Source organism: Octopus sinensis, unplaced genomic scaffold (genome assembly GCF_006345805.1).
Source record: "Octopus sinensis unplaced genomic scaffold, ASM634580v1 Contig14967, whole genome shotgun sequence".
NCBI lineage: Eukaryota > Metazoa > Mollusca > Cephalopoda > Octopoda > Octopodidae > Octopus > Octopus sinensis.
This window is the reverse complement of record NW_021833451.1, coordinates 33,364-50,638: the sequence shown is the minus strand read 5'-3', so window position 1 is coordinate 50,638 and position 17,275 is coordinate 33,364. Positions and strand designations below refer to the sequence as shown.

At 36.4% G+C, this 17,275-nt stretch overlaps 1 protein-coding gene across 1 annotated transcript; it reads right to left on the bottom strand.

Moving 5' to 3' along the window:
* Nucleotides 1-5,718: 5,718 nt before the first annotated feature.
* Nucleotides 5,719-6,246, bottom strand: LOC115230218. The gene has a single exon (XM_029800433.1). The coding sequence runs from the start codon at nt 6,244-6,246 to the stop codon at nt 5,719-5,721; it is 528 nt and encodes a 175-aa protein (XP_029656293.1).
* Nucleotides 6,247-17,275: the final 11,029 nt, after the last annotated feature.

The following is a 17,275-nucleotide window of genomic DNA, read 5'->3' as shown; positions in this document are numbered from 1 at the left end:
GAACACTATGTCCATAATCTATCCGACGACTATTACAAACTGAATGCAGCAATTAATGTATTATTTTGATTAGTATTCAAGTATTATTATAACCCAGAGAGTTTTATCTTCAAATATACACGGTCTGTTGGCTCCAAGCTTGCATTAAATTTATCAAATCTTTCTAATATTTTAAAATTTGGCCGAGAAGTAACTAGTTGTGTTAATTGTAGAAAACATCTTTTATTATTAGCAACATTGAATTATATCTAACGACTGTATGCTGTTTATCAGGACAAGTGGAGTCGCTCTCCCCAATTAAGGTATTCTTTTTGCCATAGTCTGAGAATACAGAGGAAGTTTGGGAAAAAATTGCAACCATACTGCATTCTGCAGATCAAACAGACAAGGCAGTTTTAGAAGATACAAAGTTGAAAATAGACCAAGTAATAATAAAAGTCAGTGGTAGATGATTAAAGACCTCAAACTCAGTGTCAGTGGACATTATTTAAATGAACTGTTCGAACAAATGTTTATTCAAATGAGCGAGCTAAGCAACGATTTAAATTATTAATGCTATTTTACGAATTAATTTTTATAATAAAAATAATTTATATATATTACATTAATTTTGTGTTAAACACATTTTTTTAAACATTTATAACTAAATGGAAAACGGAATAAGCTAGTTATTAAGTACCGGCTCGCAGGATTGAGAGACATTTCACGCGTAAAACAGCCAACTTGATTCTCTGAATAAGGAATATAAATTCCCTGGGATCTCTGGAGCGATGGGTGCACAGACGGCCAAGTTTCTTTTGATGAGTAAGCGTCTTGGCCCCGAAAACACAGTGAAGTCTAAACGTGAATTGCCAAAAAGCAAAGGCGATCGCACAAATCCTTGTATTTCGTGAGTTTCGTGGATTAGACCTCCTCGGCCGACGAACCGGTCAACAAGCAGTGGAATTCAAGGCTCCCTTGGCAAAAGAGTCGGCACAGGTGACGTCCCAAACACGCTGCTTCCCAATTCAAATGTGAAAAGCGTAGTGAAAGAGTCCGTAGTTTGTTTTGCTGTGTTTGATTTGATGAAAGTGTTATCATATATATTTACGCCACAGTACCTATTAAATGAAAGTGGAATTTTGCATGAGAAATTTGGCAATCATGACGTAGCTATTATAAGATACGCGAACAGCGACTTATTTCACAATGATTTAACAATATTTGGGTACCTTGCCATTTCAAAGGACCATCGGCAACACTGCGTAGGCTGTGTTGGTTTCACATAATCTCCAAGCATCACTGTCCTGGCACATACATAATGTAGCAAACTTGATTTTATTCGTAGAAAAAAATTCAAATCCTGGAAACTTGGTTTGGTTGATGGCATGTGCCGCAACTTATGTGGCTTATATTCATTCGCGTTCGATTGTTCAAAGACATAAAACCTGACAACTTTCTGGTCTCAGATGACTGCAAGAATGTCGTCCTCTGTTACTTTGAATTTGCCCATTGCTTCAAGCTACCTCAGGAGTCTTTGTCATTCAAAAGTAGGATCCTCTGCATACATGGCGCCCGAGTTGTGGAAGGGAGTATAAACTATCGACTGGATATCTACGCCTTTGGGTTTATAACCAAGGAGCCGTTGGAGACAAATACCACTTGGGATTACAGACATATTATTGAACAGTGCCGAGATGAGTGTCTCATTCATGATGTTTATTTCAGGCTCTCCTCTGCTGATATCACTGCTAATATATTTATTGGTTTATGTGGAGAATAATATATTACCGTTAAAATCTAACCGTGTAGAGACCTTGTTCTTCACTTCTCGACAAAAATGATTCAAATTCAAACTATCTCCTTTTTGAAGATAGAATAGAATAGTTTTTTATTGTTCAGGAAAAACCATAACCAATAAAATAAAGGAAAGATCATTAACGGAGAGATAAAAACAAGGCACCGAAGCGTCTTTTTCCATGCTAACCCTAATTATAATTATTTAAAGTACCGAACCAGTCCTCGTCGCCATATGTGAGGGTCAAAATACATGCTTTCATTATTATGAAACTAATGTTGAAGGAGACACAATTGACAGTGAGAAACACTGGACATTTTTCTTTTTTGAAAGTTGTAATTTCCACAACATCAAATTTTGATATGTATCGTTATTGGAAGAAAATAAGAGGATTGCTTCGACAATTCTAGACATGTTTTGAAATTTTCTGTGAACTTTTACGGGAATATGCAGTGATCATATTTACTACAAATATTTCGCATCTAGCAGCTAACTTACAATTGGAAATGATTGATTTGACATATGACTCAGATCTGAAAAATTTACCATGGTGGGTTGAAACCGCTTTTATAAATATATCTCTTGCCGAAGTATCCCAACTTAACAAATGTCGGCTGCACACGATAGACGGTGTTTTAGCACCAACATCTCATCTTCATAAATGAAATTAAGTTGTTCTCTGGGTCACTAGATAGGCCAAACTCTGAAAGGTTTCATGAAAGTCTTTCGACTGGATCTCGACTACAATACACTCCTCGACATAAATATTGGCGAATCTTCAACTTACTTGTTGTTGTTGCATAAACCCGATTTCACATTAAGTTATGAGACCAGCAGCTTGCAGAAACAACACTGCCCTCCCAGGTTGCTTCCATAGGACCTCCGGGGAGTGAATGGCAAATTTTTTACGGAGCGAAGGAAGACCAGGAAGCGGAATAGATACGCAGTTGTGTGCTCGTCAGCATGGTAAATGGGACAAAAGGGGAAGATCGAGATGTCCATTTTGTGTTCATAGTGGTTTAATGAGGAGTGATGACCAGAACGGAAACGAGTCAAGTTTGTCTGAGCTGAACGGTCGAGAAGCAATTCAGAATAGTGAACGTCAGGAGGAGGTTTATTGAGTACAGAGTTGGGCGTCAGTTAAGAATAGCTGATGTGGATATCAAATTGTGAATTTTCCTCATCGGGTATGGAAATTGGTGCAAGCCGTCGATTTTTGCAAGGATCCGGGAATATAGATTCGCCGCCGTGTTCTTCCGTTTAGCACATTTAGAGCAGAAAATGGATGATAGGGAATTCGAGATGCAAATAAAAATTGCGCTCCTCTCATGTTTAGATGATCTTCAATTGGCGAAAGGTTCGTTTCACAGTGAAGGTTATCAATTTGGGTTAATTTCAGACACCCAGATATTGTGCGCATGGCCTTGTTTTGTACTGATTGAAGTGCCATTGTCGAGTTTATGAATAGACAGGGCGCCCAGCTTGGACTCGCATAACCTAATACGGGCTTCTGGGGGCCTGTAATGTATTGTTTGTAAACTCGTTTGAGAAGTGACTTCTGGGCGCCTGTAATGTGACCAATTATTGCTTTTAGTATGTTTGTGCGTCTGTTTGCCTTGTCAGAAATGTTAGAGACATGCTTGTTGAAGGACATAGTTGGATCAAAAGTAAGTCCGAGGATAGTAGGGTTTTTGCATAGTGGGAGGTCAAAACCAAAGAGAGATAACTTCGGGTGAAGGTTTGATTATCTTCTGTCGGAAGAAAATAAGGTGACCGACAATTTCGAGGGTGAAGCCTCGAGTCTGTTTTCAATGAACCAATTCTCAACAGAGTATAATTGTTGCTGGATGTTGAGAGAGGCTGATATGTAATCTGCGTGTTTAGAAGCAATGATAATGTCATCTGCGTAAGATAATGTCAAGTTGTTTGGGGCATTAGCCGGAAAGTCATGTAAATATAAGTTGAACAGGGAGGGGACAACACAGAACCCTTCGGTACCCCATTTGAAAGATAGCGTTGTTTTGAACAGTGGTCCATAAGGGAGACGTATCCCATTCGACCCGATAAGAAGTTTGCAAGCCAGGATTTGAGGTTTGAGTTTAGGTCTGTTTTTAAAATTTTGTGGATGAGTCCACACCGAGGGACGCTGTCAAACGCCTTTGAGACATCGATTGAAACTAGTACTGTTCGTTTTGGGGGTCTCTTCTCATTGAAGCCGTCCAGGACAGATTGCGAAAGTGTTGTTAAGTGAGTAGTTGTTGAGTGCAGTGGCTTAAAACCATGTTGACTATGGGACGTTGGAAAATGTTTGGGAAGGGATTAAAATAGAGACTATTGCTTTGATAGCATTAGGGCCTAGTCTTTTGAGATGATAGATTGAAATGTTGTCAGGGCGATTTGCAGGGGAATTTTGGAGTTTTTAATGCATTGCGAGACATCCTCCGCAGTGAAAGTCGGTATAGAATCTTTGACGGGAAGTCTTCTAAGAGATTTGGTTACTTTCCGGTCGTTTTTGTTAGATGTTTTGTGACTTAATGAAGTGTAATATTTCATTAGTGTGTTAGCCTGCTGAACCGGATTGAGTGGCGCATTGAACGGGGACGATAAACAACAGATTCATGCGATTTTGGCTTTTCAAACATCAGTTGATTCATCCCTTTAAGGGTTGACCAAATTTGGAGAATTGGATCTGTAATCAATAGAAGCAATAAATTGATTCCACTTCGAGTTAATATGCCGATTTATGGCAACAGTGATTTGTTTGTTTAGATTTCTCAGTTCTATAAAGGACACACCAGATTGTCCATTTTCCCGTTTCAGTTTGTTACGGGTCTTTATAATGGCGTTTACTTAGTGGCTGTAACTTTGGGAGAAATTTTGTATAATTCCTTGAGGAATGAATTTTTTGAAGGTGGAGATGATAAGTGCATTGAGATAATTGACTGCTGCGGCAGTCGAATGAAAGTTGATAATGTCGGAATCATTCAATGATTTTTCTAGAACGAGACGGTAGTCGTCCCAGGAAGCTCTTTTGTTATTCGTATAACAACGCCGTTGAATGTCGATGTTGGATTTTAGGGCATTCTCAATAATAATCAAGTTGTGGTCAGAATTTAGGTCGTAAATGACCTTCCAAGAAGTAAAGGGGCCAAAATTGGAGTGCACAACGAGATGTCAGAAAAGGAAATTGCGTCGCTTTTTCTTGACAGTGTTCTGATGTGAGATGGAGGATTGCTGAGGATGGCTAAACTATCAAATTGGTCGAATAGTAGAGATCCTCTTGAGTTTAGAGATTGATTTTTAACCATATCGGGCTCTTTGCGTTCATATCAACATAAATAATGACTTTGTTGAGGGACTGGAGGTTTTGAATAGAAGGGGTCCATCCATGAGGACATGACAAGTGAGGAGGTATGTATAAATTGGTGAGTCTTCTGGTTGATGATCCTGTAGAGACAGTCATAGCTGTCATTTCAATCACTTGATCGTTGCCAATACAGAGCCCGGTCTGTCCCGACGGATGTATGAATAACCAGGAAAATCTGGCAAGCGATTTTGGTCGAGAGCTTCGTTTCTTGCACCAAAGCAATGTCCACGTCATGCTTCTCCAGGAAGGAATAAAGTTCAGCAGTCTTCTGAGCAATTCCATTGATATTGATCTGCAAGATACGTAATAGGTTCTTCTTGCTGGGGCCAGGATTTAGTTCAATGTCTCCAAAAAGGAGAAGGGTGAGTTTGATAAGCAAAGAAGTTCTTGGGAGCTTAACTTTAGAAGAAATTCGATAATTTCGACCAAGATTGGTTTGCTTGATGTTCTGGCATATAGTGTTCTGCTACTCAGCCTTGAATGCCACTTAAAGGCTAGAGTACGTCGGAGGTGATCTCTATGGAAAGAGTCTAGGTTTTCATTGTCTGTAGCGGAAAGTCCCCAAGTTCCGGCGTTATAAGAGTATAGGCTTCACTAATGAATTGTATAGTCGTATCCGTGTTTTTGTGCCGAGTCCTTTGCGTTTTAGCCAATTTTCCTTTAAGCTGCGTAGTGCACTGTTTGCATGTGTTTTTCGCATAATCACGTATTGTTCGTCACCCAATAGAGATCCGAGTTTCTTTACTTTTCTCCAATGTTTGTCCAGCTTAGACTTCTGTCTTGCTAGTTCAGTAAATTTTGTTTTTTCCACATTTACATTGAGGAACCACTCAGCAAGTCTATCTAGCATCACCTCCAGTAGGCTTTCCAGAGGGTCCCTGTCGGAAGAAATAAAATCCACGTCATCTGCGTATTCCACCAAATTGATCTTTCTTTCATAGTATGGTTTTAGTTCTCTCAATGCAGCTTCCAGATATATAACAAACAGTATAGGAGATAACGGATCCCCTTGAGGTGTTCCAGATGTTGTTTCAAATGGTTTAGAGCACTTGTCTCGTACCCTGACCGATAGATAGGTTTCTGATAAGAGTGCCCTGATCATCAGAATAGAAGATTCATCAAGAAATCCTGCAAAGAACTTTCATTAATTTCTGACGATTAATCGAGTCAAAAGCTCTTGAGATATATATGCCGAGAATGTATGTCGCATTTTTAAACCTTTGAATGGTGGAACAATGCCATCTATAAGTCCACACGATGTCAGAAGTCGATCTTTCTTCCCGAAATCCGCTGTGAAAGCGGATATAAATAGTTCGGTGCGAGGTTTTATTCTTTCTAGCGTAATGATTGCAAGAACTTTCCGTATGCTATTCATAAGAATTACTGGCCTCAGATTCTCCACTTTTCCCTTAGCTTTGTTTGGTTTTTGGACAGAGACCAGTATCCCTTGTCCAAGAGGTAAATGGTTGTTTGTTTTAAACATTCCGTCGAAGAGGTCCGCAATGAGGACATTTAGTTTTTCACTTCCATACTTGAGTAGCTCTGGTCCTAGTCCGTCTGGTCCTGGGCTTTTATTGTTTTTGAGTTTAGCACATGCTCTTTGCACTTCTGCAGGAGTTATTTCCAACTCCAATTTCCTGGGATGCTCGGTATATCCATCAATTCCTTTGCTGTTAAATCTAAACAGTTTCTCGAAGTGGCCGGCGATTAGTTCTGCTAATTCTGCGGAATCTGCAATTCGTCTTCAATTTTTGTCATTTATCCAAGTAGTTTTGTGTCTTGCGGGGTGCATGAATGCAGTGTTGCAAAAGAATAGACCGACAAAAATCGGCAAAATTTACCTGACAAAAATCGGCGAGTAATATTCCTGCCACGTTCCTTATTCCCCTCCCGTGTTTTCCCATGAAGGTTTTACCCAGGCTTCTTCGTAATCCCAATTTGGCGTTAATGTCGCAGGCAATGATAGTTATTGACGAGTAAACAAGTTCAGAATAAGATTCAGACAGGCAAGAGTAGAACAAGTCTATCTCAGTGAGGTCTTTTTCAATCAATCCATGTTTTTTGAACAATATTTGTTAGAATATTTAATTACTTTGAAAATATAGCCGATCATTGGAAAATTAGAAAATTAATTTAGAAATATTTATTGACCGAAAAGAAAAACAAGGAAGAAATCATTAACGGGGAGATAAAAACAAGGCACCGAAGTGTCTCTTTCCATGCGTATCCCCAATTGTAGTCATAGTTGACAACAATTCTCCAAGACCATCCGGATCGTGGACACAGAGGATTCTTGTGAGTCTTTTAACCTTCCGTCAAGTTGTACTCCGTAAGCCAATTTTATAGCGAAACGTCTTGTCTTTTCCAACTGTTCGATCAGGTAGTCACTCTTTCCGTACCGTACCAGCCCTCGTAGCCATATGTGAGGACTGGCTGGACACACGTTTTGTATACGTAGATGTACGTTTCCGGATCTAGATGGAACCTGGTTAAGCTTTTGAGGATCCTCACACTCCTCTTTCTCTGATTTGCTATATGATCTGCGTACAAGCTACGACAGTTGATGGTTGCTCCCAGGTAAGAAAGATTTTTGCTTTTTGAGAGATCCATCACATAACTACTCATGGCATATGCACACGACTCCGCATAGCGACTCCCTCTCCGCAACCATGAAATGGTGCTCTTCTCCGGTGCTAGGATCAAACCCTTCTCTATAGTTCACATCTTTAGCGTTGCAATGTATGATTTAAGTCGTCTCCAAGACTGCGATATCCTTTTCGAGGTATCCATGACCAGGATATCGTCAGCATAGATGACGAGCTTGCCAGTACGTATCGACGGCAGAGGAATGTCCGCCAAGAAGAGGTTGAACAGAAGTGGACTCAAGATAGAACCCTGCGGGACTCCCCTTCTAAGTTCCACAAACCCCGATAGGCAGTCTATTCTATTCTAATTCTTGGTTAATTGGTTAATTTAAACCAAAATATTATTTTCTTTAAATTAATTGTTAAAATATTTTAATTTTATTTAGTGATGGTCCACGTTAAACTTCCTCAAAAAAAATTTTTCCGTCAGAGGGCTCACTGCAATCCAATGTCGGACGACAACTTTGAAATGTACTTTACCCATTTAACTTAAAATAGTCCGATAAGACCATCAGAATGGAATTGGAGACCACTATACAGTTCTCTCTCTCTACCTTGTAATGAGAGCAGTTCAATCAAAATAGTAGACATAGGCTGTGGTTTTGGAGGCCTTCTCTGTAATAAATATATTTATAAATAATCAATAGTTAAACTCTCAAATATTTTTCCCGATAAATTAATAATCGGAATGGAAATACGCAAAAAAGTTTCAAATTTTGTCAGACAGAAAATAGAAGCACTGAGGGTCCAGAAAGCAGAGGAAGGAGAATTGTCAAACATTGCCTGCATAAGAACCAATGCCATGAAATATCTAGTTAACTATTTTTCAAAAGGCCAGGTTTTGGGTATAAAAATCTATTAATTTAGTTGGAGCGAGTTTTCATCCTCTTTCCAGACCCTCAGTTTAAAAAATCAAAGCATAAATGGAGACTGGTTAATTCTAGTACAGTGGACGAACTGGCCTATCTTATGGCTGTGGGGGTTAGATATGGGTTATTTAGTGGTAGGGAATTCTTTATACTATCACGGATGTCGAAGAACTCTACCAGTGGATGAATGATCTGTTATCAAGTCATCATTTATTCAGAAAGATGGGGGAAGAAGAATTGGTTGGTGGATATTTGTTTACTGTAAGGCTAACGATGAGGCGTATTCTTGTATTTTTGATTCGAGTGAGGAGGCTAAGAAAGTCAGTTCAAATAAGGGGAATAAATTTCCTGCTGTTTTTATGAGAGTAGACTTTGTTTATAAATTTATATAATTATTTTTGATTTTATCTGTAAAAACAGTAGGGCAAAAAATTCATGGAACGCTTGCATATTTTAACTAAATTTAGTATTATTTTAATAAATTTAAAACATACATAGATTAATTAAGTTAATATTATTTAACTTATGTTAATCTGACCGTTGTCCGCTGGAGGTTAATCTCCTTTTTTTAGAAGAGGAAGTAACTAACAAATCTCCATGCTCCTCTATCTCCAAGTTAGTTACGACTCTTTTTCACTCATTCAACATATCATCTTCGTACGAATGACTTGCCTCAATTAAGAGGCTACTGGCTGAATTTATCTCCTCTTCAGTGACTCTTATCCCGTGCCTGTACTCGACAATCATACTCTCCAAGGTTTTATTCAACACAATTGACTGTATATAAGACTGAATTCCGTCTTCGATAGCCAAGATTTCAATGTAATTCTTAAAAAACTTGGAAACGAGCCCGTCCCAAGTCAAAACCAGTAGAATTATTTTCACTTGAGCGTCATATAAAATTTACCACAAAGAATTATAACACGTTTAGAAATTTATTTAATTTTTAATAATAGATAAAATTTATATATAAATATTAATTTGCCCGCGGGCCATGTTAGTTGGAAAAATTTCTTGGCGGGCCGCGTTTTGCCGAAGCGTGTTTTAGAACAATCTAACTTATAAGTAGGGCAACCGGAAAGTTGCTCTTAAAAATGTAAAAAATTGACCTTAAAAGTCAACTAAATTGCTTTAAAAAATAAAAAAGTTGACATAATATGCATAAAAAGTTGCCCTAAGAAACAGAAATTTATTTATTAAAGCACAACATTAAATAATATTTAACATTTTCAGGTAGGAAATTTCTATCTTTGGTTAAAATTTTGTGAAGAATAGAAAATGATCTTTCTATTTCACACGATGTTGCCGGGCAATCCAATAATAATGCGTGGTGAAATGGAGTAATTGGTAGCTTAGATAACTCCATTATTTTGAAAATGTCGTTTCTTGAAATTCGTAAGCTTATATAGTCTCGAATTTTGCAGGAATCTTCTTTAAAATCAACATTTTTCAAAAAATGATACGCTCTTGAAATAGTGAATTTATTAGATTCAATTTCCATTAAAATATCTGTTAATAAATGATATTCCCGGCTTATGTCTTCTAAATTCATATGAAGAAATTCATTCATAACGGATTACTTTGCTCTTTGTATCAATAAAGATTCCTCTTCTATACCATTACAAATATTGATGATTTGTGTTAAATTTTTTGCATAATAGTCAGCATCATTTAACCAACAGCCCAATCTAGTTACAATGGGCTCGGGTGGATATCAATTTCTGTAAATAATTGACGTCGTGAATTATTTTTGACAACAAGTGCTTTGACGCACGATATTAATTTATCTACCTCTGGATAATGTGATTTATTCTGAAGGCACAATTATGTAATAAATGCGGCACACAAGTGACATGGAATAGATTTGAATATAATTGCTATAATACTTTTCCAGAAGAAACCATATATGAAGCAGCATCAGAAATAAGTAAATAAAAATTTTTCCTATCAACATTGAGTTTGCGAATGACGTCATCAATAATTTGACATATAATCGCGGAATTGGGAGCTATATTAATTGCAATACAATCAATTAAAAAATATTCTTGTGGATTTTTTAACGTTCCAACAAGACAATTCCAAAATCACTTTCGTCAATCATTAAAACAATTTATTCACTTGAAACTGTGTTAATAATTTGTGAAACCATCCTTTCACCAAGAAATGTAACAATGTCTCTGCATTTGGTTTCCGAAGGAACATAATGTCCATATTTATTAAAAAATCAATAATCGATGTATTTCGTAACTTATGAAGTGGAATATTTGCTGATAAAAATGCATTTGCAAGATCCACGGCAAAACAATCAGCAGTAACCTCATTTTTACTATGAGTATCCAAAGTATTATTCGTATCTGGGATTCTCAGAATATGCTTTTTAGAATGTCTGTGCTTATCAATAAACCATTCCTTATTAGTAGTTACGTAAGAATTACATAATTTGCAGAATAATTTTCCATCCAGTGAAGATGAAAACTCCTTAGGATATTTTTTAACAATAGAAGAAATTCGCTTAGTGTTGGAACTCCTGTTTTTAGGCATTGTAAAAAAGCAGTCAACAAAAACCGAAGAAACGTGCACTATGAAATTATATTATGTGACATGGTTTGCGTGACACCTATGGGCCGCGTGATACCTGACGTGACCTTGAAGCTTAACTTAATGTCAATATTGTAATTTTTTTTGACAGATTACTCAATTTAAAGCACAATTATATGTATATTTAATTAGCAGCAGAGGATAGGATGGAATGGCAATTCCCACGCAAGATGGCTATTGATATGCGTTGGAAAAGCCATGTCCGTTCCCGATGATCATTTCTTCTTCTGCTTGCCAAATCCCCCAGTTAATAAGAATTTTTTAGTTCTGGGGTCGAGGACTCCCGATGTCTCCACTGCGATCGGGGCAAAGATATGGCGGTGAGATAATGTACTGTATTTCTTGATTTTTAGCGTTTCGGGCAGGTTGGCTGCGGAGCCCGGCTCTGAAGCCGACGTCAAGATGTTCCCGGCGGAGAAGGTATCCGTGCAAGTGGCGTCCCAGATGAGAGACTTGCCATTTTCAAATGGGAAGGTCGTTAGATATTGTAATTAATATTAAACTTCAAAGAATAATAACTTGTTAATTATTTTTTAAGTCTGGACATTGGCACAATCGAAATTTCGCTCATTGAATTTTTTATCTATTAAATTTAAATGTTTAAACTACCTCAACGCGATTGTTTGATAAAATACTGATAATTTCTGCAGATGGATAATATGGAGATTCAAACTTATCCAGTCGCAACGAAGTATTTGTTCCAAAGTCTTTTTTAACTCGAACCTAAACATTAATTTTTATGCATACTTTATCACCAACACTAAATTCATACTTACTATTGTGAACATTCATTTTTCTGTTCATCGCTTTGTAATAATTAGAATTAGGATCAATGGGGTTAATTTCGAACTGAAATCTTTTCGGACTTGTAAACGAATAATTACAATCATCTACATATAGAAATTCAAATTACATGAATTTTCAATTGGACTCAGACAATTGTTTGCATCATCGACTTGATCAGAACTCAACAAATCATTACCTGAATTATCTAAGGAATAATTTTATAATTACAACCATAAAATATTGTATTCATTCCACTTATTCCCCGGTATCTTTCAAAAGGGCTCTCATTAGAAGATGAGTGGACAGAAATGTTATAATTGTACATTGCATTTTCTAATTTTTCCAGCCACTTTTTATTATCATTGTCGATCATTTTTGCCATTTTTCTTGTAATTGACTGGTTGAAGCGTTCGACAATCCCTTGTGAGCGGGGATTGTTTGGCCTTCCGTGAATTCGTTTGATATTGAATTCCTCACATAGATTGGTCATTTCACGATTCTTGAATCTTGGCTTAGATGGAATATTCATCAGCGCTTTTAATTCTTCGATGTCTTCATTTTCTTTTTTTCGTCTTTGTTTTTCATGATCTGCATGTTTTCTCTTTTTTTCAATACTAAGCAATAAAGTATCTAAAAAAAGTACTTTGCTGAACTGTTTCGATTTTCAGATTTATTTGATGATTGGGGTCTACCTGGTTTTTTACTTTTAGCAAGCAAGTCTATATTTGGAAAAGCAAAGTTACCTTCATCCAATATTTGTTGTTGACTAGGTCATTAACACGTGATAGTTCAGTATGATTTTAGCATATTAATTACTGTAAATCACTATAATTTATTTTAACTGCCGATTAGTTTTAATTTATTTTGCGAAATATTGTAAATATGATTTCAATTATGTCTAGTATTGACACTAATCAATAGTTTACAATCTGATTTATGCTCTAAATGAATGCATCTTTTTTGCAGTGAAAATATATTGGAGAGGAGTGTCATCTTTGAATCGAATCTTAATGTTGGAACCAGATTTGATGGCATGCGCTTATTATAGTGTACCACTAAAATATATAATTATCAATTTAACTCCCTCCAATTTAATCGATCGGATTAAAGTGTTTTAAAAGAAGAGTCAAGCGTAACAAAAAAACGAAAAACGTGAAAGAATAAATGGTCAAATACGAATCCAATGTGTTTTGAATTGTGAATTTTTGATATTTAGGAGTCTTGTTTTTTCTTTGCTTTTGCCACGTGGCTAGAGCGGAGCCATTTAAAGGTAAAGGTTTCAGCAAAGTCAGCGATCTTAACAATTTCAAAAGCATGCGCCATTTTGTATGAATCACGTTGTTGTTAGAAGTTTGTTGGGGTTAGAATATTCTACTAACTATTCTTGTATGTTCGACTAACGCTACAATTGATTTGATCCAAGTCGCAAATGTAATTTGTAAATCTCCAACCGCCCGAGGGCCCGGACTTCGCAACACCATAATGAATCTTTACGAACTTCTACTTAAGAATGCAGATGATATAAACGATTTTATTTATGATTGGGAGCGGAATCTTCTTTTAAGTCTTTATGGACACTCAATTGAATACTTGACACCGCGGAACTAAAAACTAGTAATACTAAACCTGCCTTACTGGGTAACAGAAAATGCTTTGGTAGACCTGCTCAACCTGGTATCCTGTTCAATCTCTCCTAGTTTCATTGTGGAGAGATTCGTTTGTAAAGGAATGCCTTTTCCGGTGGCAAAACTCACGATGCAGAACAAGACCAAAGCCCAATCTCTGGTAGAATTAGAAATGAAGATAAGTTTCAATATAATTTCATCTCTTTTTTCGGGGATCGAATTATTCAGACTTGCATTCCAAAAACCCTAAGTTGCCCATCTAGTACATCTCTTTTATTACTTTACAATTTCGCTTGTTATTGAAAATTGTTCTTTTACAGCCTGATGTGCTAGGAGATCCCCTAAGATCATATCTGCTTGTTTTTACATTGAAGACATTGTACGGGGAGTGGAATCAGCATTCAACTCCACATTATAGCCTCATTCCTCATACGTTTAAGCACTAAGGCTCCAAAATTTTCATATAACGTTACACAGAAATTGAAAAAACTTTTTTTATGGATCATAACTAAAATTTTAATTATTTGTGATCTTTATTTATTTTTTTGATTCGTTTCATGTGGGTTTTTTTCATTGTTCCGTCGGACATTCGAGATCAATCAGATCTATCTGAAATCTCTCATTTGGTTGTGAGGCTATAATGTGGTTTTCAGGATCAACTATTTTTAGTGGTGTCGCAAATCGACATATATCACATTCCGATACTACTTTCCTGATGATTTTGCGTTTAACAACAAAATATCTCTGATTACAAAACTCTTCAAACGTGTTATGTCCGCAATGAGTCATTTGATGAATTTGCGTAGCCACTAATTGCATCTCCTCATGATTGTCTGCAGAAATGACTATTTTATGGTTTCCACGTGAGTCTTTAAGATATAGCCGCCCGGTAATGAAAGTAAAATTCTTGGACTTTCGAGTTAATCTGTATTTTTTTGTTTAGATATTCCAATGATCCCCTGCTCTTCCAATATTTTAACTATATGATCATATTCTTGTACAGTTTTGACAAAAAAGCGAGACATCAAGAAAACTTTATAGAATACGCATGGTAAATTATCTATTTAAAAATTATCAAATGCTGCGCCTTTTAAAAATATTGAAATTATATATTTATTAATTTTAAATATAATAACTAAAAAAATTTAGGTTTAATTTTTATAAAAAATTCTTTAAATGTTAAATTTGAGCATTCAGTAACCCGTAGCGCTCGGTAACCGGTAAAAATCGAACTATTGTTCACCCAAATGGCTTCCATTTGTTTTAAAAAGATAGTTATAAAAAAGAATTACACCTTAATCAATTATATTACGTAAAAATAGACTACTCCGTGTAATCGCGAGAGCCCCTAAGAGCATGGTTTTCAGAATTCTTGGTTTTTTTTTCAACTTTGTCATCGAAAGGAGTGGAAGTCATAAAGTAAAGCGATTATGAACAACATTAACCAAATTAGAGTTATTTCTGAAATCAGGAATAGGTGAACTAAAAATCAAAAAATTAAAAAAACTTAAAATTGCTTGTACTCAATGACATGTCGTCCAAGCCTACGGATATTATATCGATGGCGTGCTCGGTGGCAGCATTCAGGAGAGTAGTTATAAATGGGAGGTAGTTAGGCGTACTGTAGATTCCGTGTTAGCATTTTGGCCAAATTGAAATGTTCGGTGAATGACATTTCTAAAAAAGTGAATGTTATAGTACTTCCGAGCCGAACAATGAATTTGGTTTTGGTCAATTTTGTTATAAAAAAGTGCTGATTTGTCCGAGATTGACCACTTGAGGTGACCTTGAGATTCCTGGTTTTATTTTAGAAATAATTAACAAGTGTTTTTCTTAGAAAATTTGATTTTGGGCTTTTTCCATTAAGCCAGGTGTTGTTTTTATGTTGGTGAACGAAGGAGTATGTACGAATGGTTGTTTGGGAAATGACGCTTTTGGTAGGATATTACCATGGGACTTTCAGTTTTGTTTCGTTTAAGTTTAAGAAATTGCTCCATTGTCACCAAAAATTATTCTAGAAACTATATTTTACTCAGAAAAAACTCACAACAAGAATAAGTTTGTTCTTTGGCGAGATTAATTTAAATTTAATTATCATTATAAAAATAATTTTCATTTTGAACTAATTATAGTTTTGTTCCTTTATCTCGTGGAGGATTCTGTGCAACATTTTTGATTGACTTGACATGGCTTCTCTAAGCTTATTGATTTTCACTAAAATGTTCTGAGTTCTAGAAGTTACTGGAATATTACTTCAAGAATCATATTTAAAGGATTTTGAATGCGATGAAGGCCCCCAACTTTCGATAGCATCTATGGAACAACAGCATCTCAAAAGTCGTTGCTTACAACGTGAGAAAAACTAACATGGTCTTGCGTGGTTTATAGTCACACCTAAGCCAGAAAATGAATGTTTTTTTCAACTCACTATTTATGAAATTTATGGATCACAATTAGCCAGGGGTTTTAATCGATCAGACCTGTGATGAAAAATTACTGGAGCATTAAGAAAACTATAGAAGTCATTTTTACTTGATGTTATATTAAAAACAACATTCTGTAAGTTAAGTTAGTTAATACCACTTTGCAGCATTGCGTCGGTGAAGTTAGCATATCCCTCCCAGTTTGCGCTCTTGTAATTGAAAACGGACATAGTTTTGTTGATATGGGGAAAGCCTTTCTTGATCCTGATGATTATTGGATTGTGATCTAAATTAGGATCGTAGTCTGTTGACCATGCAATGCTTGAGGATATGTTAGTTGAGGATAGTGTAATGTCCGAGATGTTAAGCGTTCGGTATCCTTATAAGGTTTCCTAGTGTGGGTCTTCGGATTGTTAAGGAAAGACATGGTAGAAAGTTGTTCCAATAGAAACCATCCTCATGAGTCTGCCCGTTGGGATTTAAGCCAAGTCGGATGCTTTGCGTTTAAGTCTACGCAAATTAAAAGGTCCTTTACATTGGATAGCTTTGAGAAGTTATAGGTTGGCAAAAGTGGTCTTTCCAAAGTTGCTCTTATTAATTGGAGTATTTTGTAGTTCATAATATTAAATGTTATTAAAGAATAAATATTATTGTTCAAAATATATTTAAATGAGACTGTTTGATGTGGCGTTCTGTAAAGGAAGTAGTCAGGAGAATGCAATAATATACTACAACGACTCCAACTTTGAATATTTAACATATCAAGAATTAAATACTCTATCCAAACAAGTATAAACATATAACCCACATAGAATAGATATCCAAAGCAATCAATCTAATATCGGGGGAGGGGGAATACATAGGAGTATGCATATCCCGTAGTATACACCTCCCGGCCATATATATCGGCTATCCCCACTCCTCAGTGTTGACAGAGTGTCGGCCACCTCCCCCTTTGTCACCATCGACTTACTCTGGCCAGACTGGTATATAAAATACGTCCTAAAATGTCTGGAGATTCGATTTATTATCACACAAGACATGTTCTCAACTGTAAATGACTATTCTTATTCACGAGGAATATTTCCTTAATGAATTGGACTGCACTGCCCTCACAGAGTTGGGTCTCCTCCCTGACATCTCCTGTGTCCACTACCCACACTCCACTCAGACCAAACAGAGCGC